Below are 13,996 nucleotides of genomic sequence, written 5' to 3'. Positions count from 1 at the left end.
TCCTCCTCTGTTGTCATCGATGAACATTGTCCACAAGAACACCACCAGTTACCGTCTACTCGTGGACGCACAGCCGTTTGTTGTTGTTTGACCAGCTGTTCCTCTCTCTGCCTCCGCGTCCTCCTTTCAACGGGCTCCTCGTCCGTGCACTCTGGCTCAAACGGTAAGGACGTCCATTGTAAACAAAGTCATCGTCCACCACCTCAGAGTCGGAAAAATATTCATCCATTTTGTGAAAAATAACAGTCGCAAACTACAGCTAAACTAGCCGACCGCCGCAGAGTTAGCCGTGTTGTGGCTGGTTGCTCGCAGCGCGCGGCGCTCGAAAATGACGTCATCCACGTCAGAAGTAGTTGTCTAGAGACACTGGATGTTGATAACATGCCACCACGGGCTCAGAGGGGAATAGCGCCAGCATATCATAACAAAATATTGGAATATGAACGAGTTTCGCCGCAGATTATGCGTTTATAGAGGCTACGCACGGGTGCCCCAATTACTCGCATTATACGGATATACGCGCCGCTCTTCTGTGGCTAATTTCTTCAAAACGACTCCAAATGCCACCAAAGTTGTCTGGGTGTCTAAATGGTCGTATTTAATGCTACAATTAAGGTCCAGGTTGTAAAAAACAAAAGTTATCCTTTAATAAACAGGTCAGAAGAGCTGGCTCTGTCCTGGACTGCCCTCTGGACACCACTGAGGATGTAGGTGAGAGGAGGATGTTAGCCAAGCTGATATCAATCATGGACAACCCCTCTCATCCCCTGCATGACACAGTGTGGGCCCTTAGCAGCTCCTTTAGTAACAGACTGCTGCATCCAGTGTGTAAGAAGGAACGCTACCTCAGGTCCTTCATTCCATCAGATGTCAGATTATTCAACTCCAGCACCACTTAACATAAGACTGATGCAGAGATTTCACAGAACACAAGTTTACTATCACGAAACCCAGACCTCTTAGATGAGTGACAAACAAACACGCTAGATTACTTTATCTAGGGAAGTTAGTAGCAGAATACTCTCACAATAAAGCAAAGAAATAAACAAGATAACAAAAAATGCTCCTAATGGAGGATAAGGAAAAGATTACTAGAGCTACATAATAAAACAAACAAAATGGCTCCCGAGGGAGGAAGAAACTCAAAAGGCTATCAAAACGCAAAACACTCCAAAAGGGAGGAAATCAGACTGGAGAAATAGCAAACTTAAGTTCACTCGGAACAAACAAAAGAGGATCTACAACAGATTAAAGAACAATGGCTGTGGAACAAAAAACACTCTAATCGAGGACTATGACACAACAACGAGCAAAATAAAGAACAAGAAGGCAAAAACTAAACTATCAAAAAACAAACAAAAAATCACTCTCAAAGAGGAAAAAGGCTAATGTGGTTGAATGCTGTGGCTACGGACAATGACAGGCTCGGGTGACTCGACCAACAGACAAAGACACTCTGGCACAAGACAAGGAAGACGCAGACTATTTAAACACAAGGAGGGTAATGCAGAACAGGTGGAGACAATAGGTAATTAGGGCAGACAAAATGGTAACACATGAGGAAAGGCAAGTGCTCTGAAACAAGAGGAGATTAGACTTTCAAAATAAAAACAGGAAATGACAAGACAGAAAACCCAAGATGGTACAATCCTCACCACGGTGTGACAGTTTGACAAAGTACGCTCATATCATACATTTTGTGCAATTTTACATATTTCCTTTTACAATAGTAGTAACACTATTTATTGCTATTTTTAATCTAAAGGCAGCTTACATTGTTCTTTTTTCCACAGCTACTGGGGCAATAAACACTTTATACATATTTCTTCTATATTTTTTTCGACATATTTTCTTTTTCTTTCTAGTCAAATTCCATTTTGCTTGTATAATATGCACATATATATATATATATATAGTCTACTTTTTATTTGTATTTTTATTTTGTTTTTGTTTTTTTTCGAATGTTCTCTACCTCTGCTGCTATTTTTCACATGCTGCTGTAATGCCCAAATTTCCCCAGCTGGGGATAAATAAAGTTTTATCTTATCTTATCTTGTCTTATTTTATCTGACTAAGGTGGGAAAAAATACAGGAAGTAAAGCAAAAGAGAACACATGAGGTGAACCTTCAACATAAAACAGGAAATGCCAAAACCAGATCATGACAGTCCTTATTTTGTAACCAATAATCCAAAACCCCAAAATATTCAGTGGAGAAGCTGGGACCAGAGAATGGTTGGCAGTTTTGCCAAATAAATGACTTCAAAAAATTAATAAATATTTTTTGTTATTTATTACTTTTCTGTTGATCAACTTATCAATGGTTTCAGCTCTAAGCCAGGTCTGTTCTTGTTTTTCGCAGCCGTCAGATGAAGACAGTTTGAGTCTAAATGTACCAATGAGTCACATCACAGAGGAGGAGGCAATCAGTAAAGACAACTCAAGTGAACACATCAGCTCTCTCACAGGTATGCACATATGCATGCACACACAAATAGCTGATAGTGCCCAGGATGTGGTTGTTATTAAAAAAAACTATGTATGAGTATAGACAGACAGTAAAGTTGTGTGTTGACAGTATAATATACGATATATATGTACATCGGACACGTGTGTCTCTGTGCTGTGTGTGTGAATGTGTCTATATTATATATATATTTTTAAATGAAGTTTAATTCAAGTTTCATTGAAATAGAAAAGATAAAACAGCAAACAAGAGAATGTTTTGGATTTTTGTCTGATGAATGACTCAAACTGACCATCAAAAATGTCTGTTGATTATTTTCTGTTTGCAGACAAGTATCACCTGAAATCAGTATTAACGATTAACAAACAATATCTTATTAAATGCACTTCTCCTCACAGTTAACCTCATTAATTATTTCAACTGAACAGTATACAGAGAGATATATGTGTAACATCTTAGTTGTTAAGAGTAAGAGAACAGTACGTAATTGCATACGTACTTTCATGATAGGAAATGGTTATCAGAAGAATGACAAAATGATTGAGGTAATGTAATGGTAACATAAAAAGGTGGGTAAACTACAAATTTCCGTTGGCTAAACTATCCAATATTATGATAAACTCATAAAAAATGCCATATTTTATACGAGTGCAGAGGATGTAATGGACGAGGATGCTATTTATAGTGTTTTCGTGGACTCTGATATTCACCCAAGGTATTAATTTGAGGCAACGTATACAGCTGAAGAAATGCGGCGTCTTGCCTGTATAATACATTGCGACAGAGCCAATGGCCCTCCAATGGTCCATATAGAAAGCATGCTGAAACATACAAAGATACAGATAAGCCTTAACCATCTAATATGAAGTCTCTCTCTCTCTCTCTCTCTATATATATATATATATATATATATAAACTTTAATTGAAATATAGTAATGACTATATTTAAGACCAAAGACCAAAATAAGATGACATGTCAGTGCATAGTACAGTGTGTTTATATTTTTTAAATTCACAAAGTAGCAAAAAGCAGAAGTCATGAGTGGTAGACAATACTGTTTGACCATTCAGAAGCATAATGTGTGTGACTGTGGCAGATAAAACAGATACAACTTCGGGGTTCGTACACCTTTTCTGTAGTCAAATTTAAGGACTTCTCAAGCATTTTCAGGGTGACAGGCCCGGAGGCACGAGATGTCAGGACTCAAAAATGCAGAACCACACAGCAGCGAAAGGTTTCAAAATAAGAATAATTTATTAACTTAAATCGCTCAGGATGATATAACAAAACAAGGGAAGATAATCAAAGTACAAACAAAAGCGCTAAGGATCAAAATGGAAAAATAGCAAACTAATTTGGCAATAGACTACGAGAAAAGTATCAAACAAAAGGCGCAAGGCAAAACTTAAACTCAGAGGAAAAGTAACAACAAAAGATATGACTCAATACTACTAACAAGACTTACTAGGTACTCAGGAGACAAGGATCAAGAAAGCTAGACAGCAAGGTAGTACAAGACATGGCACGAGACAATCTGGCACAGGACAAAGGGAGACGCGGACTATATATACACGAGGTAACAATGAACAGGTGGAGACAATTAGGGCGGGGTAGACAATCACACAGGCGGAAAACACACCGGGAAGTCAAGGGCCTGAAACGAGAGGAGAGTTAGGTTTCACAATAAAACAGGAAGTGCAAGACAAGACATGACGCTCGTGAACAAAACACATTAACAGACTTGACGAGACATAACACAGGGTGCATTTTCAAGTTTTTCCAGCACCTCACAGCCACACAGTGGTGAATTACATATTCAAATACATATATAAACTTACAATGATTATTTAACTTCATAACATTAAATCAGATGTTATTAAACAACAAAAAATATGTTTTGTGATAGCATTCTGCAGAAGGGTGACAAAGGAAAACACTAAGAAAATTCAATGTTTCAAAATGTGTCAACAGTCTACAAATAGACTTGGCATCCTTTAAAACCTGGCTGAGGCAGTTTTAAGCAGTTTATCCAAAATCCAAGCACTTATCAAACTTTGAAGACACCACATTAAAAGTCAAACCATTTTCAAGGATTTCCATCACCTGCACAAACCCTAAGAATAGTAATTAGTCTGTGTCAAACACCACCTTTATTTGCCTTGAGTTGCATTTGAAACACCTACAAGCTCACCCCCACATACTCTGTGGGTTTGGGGTTCAGCGTCAGGAGCTCACGCATATGTCCTTGTACATGTAGGCAATGCAACGGCTGTGCAAGTAGCAAAAGAAAAGCTTAGTTTTCTATGTCAATATACCACACACTGAGAAATGTAAATGAAATGTATATGTATTCAGTTCACTACATTTACCATCAACATTGATTGGATATTTACAATAAGTGTGGAAAATTTCTCCTTTAATCTAAATGGCATGTTTCCCACTTTTGTAAATAGTCAGAATCAATGTGAATTGACAGCTTGTGATTGGCAGCCAAAGTATGGCAAATAATGTTCCTGGTTCAACTGAACCAACTCAAAGGGTGGTCTAAAAATGTGTGATTTATTTATTTACTTTTTTAATTACTTGTCTTTGTCAGTTGCTGAAAATAGAAAAAAATATCATAGATATTGGCTGCTTAAATATGATCACTTGTTTGTGACAACTTTATGGTGATAAGTTTATTGTTAAAAGACAAAAAGTGAGGTAAGAAATGAATAATGGGGACGCATTTGCTGCACTTGCTCGATTGCTTAGTGAGCTATGTCAGTGAGTATCTGGGCTGTTGAACACTATTAGAGAACACCAGCAGCTCCCCAGACACACAGTTTAAATAGACTTCAATCAGCCTCAATCAGAAGCTGATGGAGGGTCACATTAAATGAGCTTAGATGAGTAAAAAAAGGGGCCACTGGGTTATTTTTTCTTACAATCTCTCAACATTATAAGCAGGTCAACTTTTCACCTAAATATAAGCTTAATTTAGAAAATTAGCTTGTTTAAAGTTTTTATTTGTTCACACATCTTAACAACTTAAAGTTGTAACTTAAAAAATGAGACCTTCCACAACATTCTCAGTTGCTTATAGCAGCCTGTTTACTGATTTCTATGTGAAAGACTCTGGACAGTTTTCTTGGGAACATCCAAAGGATGTGATGTTTCAGTGCCTTGCCTCCCTTCAGTTCAGTCATGTTCAGTCTCGTGTATGTCACGCCACTCTTTTAGCCGATGCAAGCACAAGAAACAGGATTCTGACTGCAATTTATTTAAGAAGACCAAGATTACTTCCTGCACTTTTACATGCCATGCACACTATTATACTACTATTTTCTTGGCACAGTGTAGTGAACAAATTTACACGTAAAATAAATAAAATGGTGGACAGTAAACATAGTGCACTATGTACTAAAGAGTGATTTCAGAGAGAGCCCAAGAGTCCAACACATCAGTTCAAGACATTCACAGTTCACATTTCCTCCATTCTAGCAGACCCAAACTCCGACTCAGTCTGTCTGATTGAGGAGGGTCCTACGGAAGCCAAGAGGGACCAGTTCAGCTACAGAGATTCTGCTCTCAGTACTAATTTCGTCAACTACATCAAGGCAAGACCACATGTTTTAGTGCTGCTTCTCCTCTCAGAGTGTTTCAGTCAATTCTTGATGAAAGATTGATGTAGTAAACTGTTAACTCGATGAATAATGAGTGAAGTCTAGTAAAACTGTTATATCATTGTACCACCTTTTTGCAGAGTTAATTAGACTGCTTGTCATTTTGAGCTCAGTCTGCAATTTGTTTGACAGTAAAGGAGTCCACAGTCAAAATTGTCACTTTATGTCGTCGTTGTCGGTTTCATTGTCATAAAAGGCCCAACAGTACAGTAGTTAGACAGACTGTCCTGTTATTAACGGACTCAGCTGTGATTAAATGAGGACTAAACCTGAAAAAAGTGGACAACAAAAAGAGCTGAGGAGCTTGATGATGTAGATTCATTCAGTATCCCAAGATATTGAAATTATGTAGCTTTACGCTTCATACCTTCATACCAAATGCTTGAGACGGTTTCTGAACCCATGACTTGGTTGAAGGAACTGTTTAAATACAGAACGAGTTTGTTACGATGTCTTATTGTTCAGTTTGTATACCAGGGTACAGTAGTAGCAGCTCTGAATTGTGTGTGTGTGTGTGTGTGTGTGTGTGTGTGTGTGTGTGTGTGCACAGGGTCGGACAGCAGCAGACTTGGGTGAGCCCCTCAGGATAGAGGAAGACTCACACTGGCCAATAGAACAAGTGTAAGCTCATCCATGGGTATATTTTTCCATCTACTTCTAAGTTGTCTGGGAGTAGTCATATGCATTTTGTGTTGCATCGTGAATCCATTCAACCCTGTGTAATATTTTCTTCATGGTATGGTGAACACATGACCAGCCCCACTCAGGCCTCATGCCTAAATGTAACCAACCCAACCAAAGACGACAACAAGTAGTAGCCAATCAGAGGTAGAGTAGGGCTGGTCATGACTTCAACCATCAGCAGAGCAGGGAGGTGGACACATACATTTGATTGTGAAAATTTATATTCAATTGTGGACATAAAAAAGCAGCAAACAAACATCTTTTGTGGATGTGCATTGACAGTGCACAAACACTCAGATTAGGGATTATATTGTGGCCCAATTTGTGGCTGCCAGTATTACAGTTTAACTGGTTGTTCAATGAACTGGTGATATTCCCGTGTGTGATCCAGATGTGTCTAAAGCTTTGTTTATGAGGATACCTTGTCCACTAAACTAGAAAATAAACATTCCAGATACATTCCTATGTTGCAAGTTTTTGAGAAATTATAATGGAAACAGTTTGCTAGAACATTAATGTTGTTAACATTAGTGCTCTTCACTATGAAAATATAATTCGCTCTCTGTTCACATCAAAACAGCAAAAGTCGAACTGCTGACTGTATGGTTTCTGCTGATACCTTCCCAAGTGTGCCACAGAAACATTGGAGTCACATTGGTAAACCATTGCAGTTGTCAAATATATGTGAAATGTTAGGGTTTGTTTTCCTGCTTTGTTTGCTTTTTGAAGGAAATGGTAGGGTTTGTTGCTTCTTGAAGGAAATGTTAGAAGAGGCTGTTAAATCTAGTCTGTGGTTTAGGCCTCCACCTTCAGCACCCTCTAAATTTTCCACCCCCTACCCGAACAAGGGTCTGTATCCAATCCCTACTTTCATCTTTTGACTGTACCTCTTTATTTTCTACCCCCTACCCAAACCAGGGTTTGTATTCCCACCCCGCTTTTTTGGTGCAGTTGGTGAGAGGCAGGTGTAGATGATGGTAGTGTGGCAATCGGCAGTTACATGTGGCATCTAGGCCTGTGGTAGCATTGTAGCAGCTAACAATAGCCTAAGGCGGTGAGAGTATGATAGTATCTTAGCAGTTAGTATTGGTAGCTAGCAATTAACATTAACAGTATAGGTGAATCTAGCTTTATTGTCTTCTTCTGTTCCTCTTAGCAGGTAGCGGTTAGCACGTAACATTAGCTAAATGGTAGCATCGGAACTGTATTGTCTTCTTCTGTTCTTCTTAGCGGTTAGCATTAGCATTAGCAATAGTTAAATGGTAGCATCGGTACTGGCCACTACCTGGAGTATCTCTGGGTCAGTTGAACGTGGCGGTGCTGTTTGGATTGTGTAGGAGCAGTGTGAACTGGCACTAGGGGGGGTGACTCTGGGACGCCGGAGTTCACTGCCTAACCTCCTGGAGGTGTAGTGGGACTAAGTAGGCGAAACACTGTTGAAGGGAGGTTTCCACCTGATGACCCCCAGAGACATGTTAGGAATCACTGCTCTTTGGCATGTATAGAGGCAGATTAGAGCTCCAAGGTTCTTCACTGAGAATGAATCCTCTTTTTGAGCACAAGTATCTTGTGTTTAAATTAACTAAGTGAATTGTGGTATACTGTAGCCCGACAATATAAAACTATACAATATATTCCACAATACTGGCTGTATTTTCTACCTTGCATTCTGAGACCCACCAAAATCAATTAAAATAGGCAACACGCCAGCTCTGGTCAAATAAGAACAATAAAAGTGCAAATAAGAACAATAAGAGCAATAAAGGAGTGTTGCCTATGTTGGTGGTGGAAAATACAGCCCGTAATTGCAGAGAATAGATTGTGATGTTTTATATTGTCAATTCACTCATATTCAGGTTTGACAATTGTGATGGTTTACCAATGTAAGAAAGAATCAGCAGGAACCGTACAGTCAGTGGTTCGACTTTTGTTGTTTTGATGTGAGCAGACAGCAAATGATACAGTATTTTCATTGTGATGTATTTTTACTGACACCAACATCAATGTTCCAGCAAACTGTCTCTATTGTAATGTATCAAAAGACACAGACAACTTAATGTGCCAGAGCAGTGACATAATCTAAATATTTTTTTCCTAGTTTAGTCGACAAGGCATCCCCTAAAACAAAGTCTAGAACACATGTGGCTCACACACGGAAATATCACCAGTTAATTCAATTGACTTCAGCGTTCTCGATAAATCCTGGAAAAACTTCAAGAATGGTTGTGTCTGTTTGGACTTGGACACAGAAATATGGGAAAATAAGGTCCATAATCAGATAGTCATTGATCGTAATTCCTTCTGTTTGTCAGGGACATCTTCCAGGACATGTGGATTGGCACCAATTGGAAATTCTGCACACGTCACTTTCATTGATGGAAAATCAAATATAGGTCAAGCTGATAGTGAAAGTAATTCAACAACAGGTTACAGGCTTTTATTTGTTTATGTTGTACTGTGCAGGTATGTAGATCTTTCAGAAGATACAGCGATGTTGAAATACTATAGAAGTAGTATCTCATTGTACTTGATTTCCCTCCTATGGATATAATGTGCAAAAAATTGATTGTTCAAACCTGTGTGTTTTTTAGAGGGAATAATCATGTTTGGCCAATTTGACAGCCCTACTAAACTGTTTAACTTCATAGTACTTCTATATCAGGAATGGTATTTGTTCTATTGACATTTTAAATTTGTTATCCATGAGATGCTATGGAGGTTATATTGTGACTTTGCTGTTGTAAACGTAAGTACTTCCTTCATGGGAAGGGACCTGGGTGCTGCATATTGATCAACAAAATGTTTGTTTTCAGGCAAACAAAAATCTTCACATGTTTGCAGTATTTACTGTTGTATATTTTATATTGAAGCAATCATATGTGTTTTTATGTGTGTAAATATCAGTTCGCCATCAGTTGAGAACCTTCAGAGAGTTGTGGATATTCCATACTTTCATGAAAGTTTAGGTGTAGATTAGATTTTAGGATATTTGCTTTACTCATTATTTGTGTCTTTGGGGTTACAGCTCGAAGGTCACAGGGGGCACAGAGCTCCACATTGACATGATCAACCAGCTGAAGGAAGCTGTGGAGCTGCTGCAGGACCCCAGCAGGTGAGAACCAGCATGACCCCTGAGTATTACAACAGTTAGGCTGCTTCAATAACTGTGTCAATATGAACCAAAACTTTGCCTTTTCCGTATTTTACTTTGCTCACCATTAATATGTTTCGCTACCTTTATGTTTTCTATTTCATGTCTAGTGCAATGGTTAGAATGCTATCTTAGCAAAGTTAACACTGTTATTTTATGTTAATATTCAAAATAAATAGCATTCAATTTCCAGTTCTTTGAAAATGAAAGCATGAGAGCCATAAAAATTGCATTTTGCTTTCTAGTTGATAAGTTTTGTATCAACTCGAAAGCACTCAGTGTTGACTTCCACCAAAGTTATACAATCCTCAAAACTTGTTAATGTATTGATGGGAAATGTTTAAAACTTTTTACTCATGTCAGCTTGTTTTCCCTCAAAGAAGAAAATGCCTTTGTGAAATGAAATTGTGGATTCACATCCAAAATCTATAACTTGTTACTTTACATCAAATCTCATTCAAAGGTTTCAAGAAAACACACAGATTTCCAGTTGCCAGATTTAATATATCAGTGAATTAAGATCTCCAATGTCAAATAACTAGTACTAACCATAGTACCATTTACTGGCACTAAGGGAACTAGAACTGTAGACAATCTTGGGTGAGGAGTTTTTAATTTCTAAATTAAATGAATGTATTGGATAATAATGTACTTCTCTGTATCAGAGTGAACAGAGAGCAGGACTACCTGTCTGGTGTTCACCTCTACCCAGTCGAGATGGTCACTGTGGAAGAGTCACTCAAGTAAGACTTTCAGAGTGTGCTTTACCATGTGTTTATACCATGCGGTCATGGAAAATACTCATTTCTCTTTACCTGGCAGGTGTCTGGTAAAATTGTATGCCAGAACACCTCAACAGTTACATTGCAAGGCAGCTGGATTCACAAGATTGCAAGAGATCGTGTTAATCCATCTTGCCAGCCTTCAAGTTATGCCCTTGTGGCCAAACTGCAGTCGTTCAGACCATTCAACGTCTCTTTAGGAATGAGAGTGAGAGTGAAGAATTACAGTCTTGGAAGACATTTCGCCTCTCATCTGAGTAGGCTTCATCAGTTCATGCACACCAGACTAGATAGGACAGCTCTAGTCTAATGAAATGGTGCTAGGTTCAAGTATTTATCCTCTGAGTGAGGCCAACCCCCAAAACCAAGGATGGTATCATTCTATTGTGAGGCAAACGATCCCCCATTAAGGGTGCAATCCTTGGGTATCAACGACAGTCGTCTGCCTCGTTAGTGTCCAATTGTTGTCATTGGGAGGCTCCTTGAGCCATGTGTGAATGGCTTTGTTGTTTGTTTCAGAGGCTAAATTTTTAAATCTCTTAGGAAGAGATGAAAGGACAGCATTGTATGTGGGAGATCAGACCTCCCCATCTGTTCAGAGACGGTTTTCCAACCTTGACATAGATGGCTTCTTTCACCCCTCTTTCGAACCATCGGTCTTCTCTGTCCAGAATATGTACACAGCAATAAGGCCCGGGACTTAAAACTAGACCCATCAGAAACAATGGTTTCCTTTGATGTCACATCTTTGTTCACATGCATTCCAACTCAGGATGCTGTGGAAACAGTGAGGCTGCAGTTGTTACAAGACAACACTTTGCAGAACAGAACTACCCTTAACCCGGAGCAAATATGCCATTTACTGGAACTCTGCCTAAAACCACCTATTTCCAATTCAGGGGAAGGTTTTACAGGCAAAAACATGGGTGTGCGATGGGCTCACCAGTATCCCCCATTGTGGCTAATCTGTACATGGAGAACATGGAAAGAACGACTTTGAACTCTTTTAAAGGAACAACACCAAGTCATTGGTACAGATATATGGATGACACGTGGGTAAAAATCCAAAGCCAAGAAGTGCAAGCCTTCACCGAGCACATTAACTCAGTGGACAAGAACATCAAATTCACTCGAGACGATGTCAAGGACATGAGTTTGCCTTTTTTGGACTGTGATGTCCACATTGGAGAGAACAGGCACCTCCATATTGGGGTTTACAGAAAACCCACTAACACAGACCAGTATCTCCTCCAGTACCACCCACTGGAACACAAACTAGGCTTCATCAGAACTCTCCAACACAGAGCTGATAATGTTCCAACAAGAAACACAAACACCTGAGGGTGGCCCTCAAAACCTGTGGTTATCCCAGCTGGTCTTTTATGAAAAGTTCAGCAGCTTCCAGAAAGAACAGGGTGACAGAGGAAGAAAAGAGGGACAGACGGCATAACATCGTCATTCCAGATGTGTCTGGTGTATCAGAGAAACTCGGGCGAATCTTTAACAAACACAACATCCCGGTACATTTCAAACCTGGGAACACTCTCAGACAAAGACTGGTGCACCCCAAAGACCAGACACCTCACCCTCAGAAGAACAATCTGGTGTATGCAGTCCAGTGCAGTGAGGAATGCACAGACTTGTATATTGGGGAAACCAAACAGCCACTGAGCAGACGCATGGCACAACACAGTAGGGCTAACTCTTCGGGTCTAAACTCAGCTGTTTACCTGCACCTCAAGGAGAAAGCACACTCCTTTGAGGATAAAAATGTGCATATTCTGGACAGACAAGACAGATGGTTTGAAAGAGGAGTAAGAGAAGCCATCTATGTCAAGGTTGAAAAACCATCTCTGAACAGAGGGGGAGGTCTGAGACACCACCTATCTCCCATGTACAATGCTGTCCTTTCATCTCTCCCAAAGAGATTCAAAGATTTAGCCTCTGAAAATAAACAAGCCAGCTCCTTGAGCCATTCACACATGGCTCAAGGAGCCTCCCAATGACAACAATGGGACACTAACGAGGCAGACGACTGTCGTTGACACCCAAGGGTTGCACCCTTTCCCGCCTTAATGGGGGATTGTTTGCCTCACAATAGAATGTCACCATCCTTGGTTTTGGGGGTTGGCTTCACTCAGGGGATAAATACTTTAACCTAGCACCATTTCATTAGACTAGAGCTGTCCTATCTAGTCTGGTGCGCATGAACAGATGAAGCCTGCTCGCATGAGAGGCGAAGCGTCTTCTAAGACAACTGACAAGTCCAGTTGCGAATGACTGAAGGCCCTGAAGCTTACAATGACCTAGATGAATGAGAATCTTCACAGGCAAGAATTAGAAACACACTCTGCTACTACGACATTGATCTCATTGGTTGAAGTAAGCCTGTGATAGACAGATGGTTCCTCCTATCAACTGCTTAGTATCTTATTGAAAGTGCCTGCCCTTTTCAAAACAGTTTCCCAAATAATTTTGTGTAGCAAACCATGTGGTGCATCAGGCCAACACAGTGGTAGTTCTGGGAAACAGCTGAATTTGTTAAGGTCTGGGATTAATGGCTGAACTTCTGATGCAGAGCACAGACAAAGGAGTATGTGAATGATAAGAACAAGAATTTATTGTCACAAAATTTGGATAATGTTTAAAGGGGGATGATCCAGGTTGATCCAGACAAGGAGCGGGCAGGTAGGTGAAGTGAGTCAGCAGTTTGTTCAGGTGGTGGACTGGTGCTGGGCAGACATGGCAGATTTGAGACACGAGGAGATGACCCTGAGGCAAAAAGAAAATAGTTTTAGTCATACAGACAAGGAAAACTCAGAAGCAATACAGAACACAAAGACTAGCAAAGTGGCCAAGACTTGTTACCAGGCTAGTGAGTACAACAATCTAGCGAAGACTGGTGAGAAGATACAGGTTTTTATCCTGTGGCAGATGATTGTGGATTGGCTGCAGACGTGGTGGCTGATTGGTACTGGGAGCAGGGAAATGCCCAGTCCACACACACACAAACACAAGGACAGACACAGGGAGAGACTGACATGACACAGAGGGGTAGGCGAAACACAGGGAAAGGAAGGAGGAAGGTTCTACAGGTATCTTAAATTGATTGTAACCATAGAAACATTGCAGCAGTGAGACTCACCTAACCACAGGCTAAACTGACTACAAACATTTAAAAACGTGGACAAAGATGAATGTTGAACAAATAGTTTTTCTTTGGGTGGTCCTAAGAGTCAGGTCACCA

At 39.9% G+C, this 13,996-nt stretch overlaps 1 protein-coding gene across 7 annotated transcripts in view; it reads left to right on the top strand.

Annotated features, from left to right (window-relative positions):
- The window catches only part of lrch1 (leucine-rich repeats and calponin homology (CH) domain containing 1), a 128,264-nt gene that overhangs the window by 72,384 nt on the left and 41,884 nt on the right, over positions 1 to 13,996 (top strand). For 6 of the 7 annotated variants that reach the window (XM_041951505.1, XM_041951503.1, XM_041951509.1 and 3 more), the window contains 5 exons: positions 2,362 to 2,467; positions 5,951 to 6,066; positions 6,683 to 6,753; positions 9,842 to 9,928; positions 10,633 to 10,710. In XM_041951505.1, coding sequence (XP_041807439.1) covers positions 2,362 to 2,467; positions 5,951 to 6,066; positions 6,683 to 6,753; positions 9,842 to 9,928; positions 10,633 to 10,710 — 458 coding nt within the window. The remainder of the gene's footprint in view (positions 1 to 2,361; positions 2,468 to 5,950; positions 6,067 to 6,682; positions 6,754 to 9,841; positions 9,929 to 10,632; positions 10,711 to 13,996) is intronic. The other variant, XM_041951506.1, reaches the window with a different exon arrangement.

Source organism: Chelmon rostratus, chromosome 13 (genome assembly GCF_017976325.1).
Source record: "Chelmon rostratus isolate fCheRos1 chromosome 13, fCheRos1.pri, whole genome shotgun sequence".
Taxonomy (NCBI): domain Eukaryota; kingdom Metazoa; phylum Chordata; class Actinopteri; order Chaetodontiformes; family Chaetodontidae; genus Chelmon; species Chelmon rostratus.
This window is presented reverse-complemented; position numbering and strand designations above follow the sequence as displayed.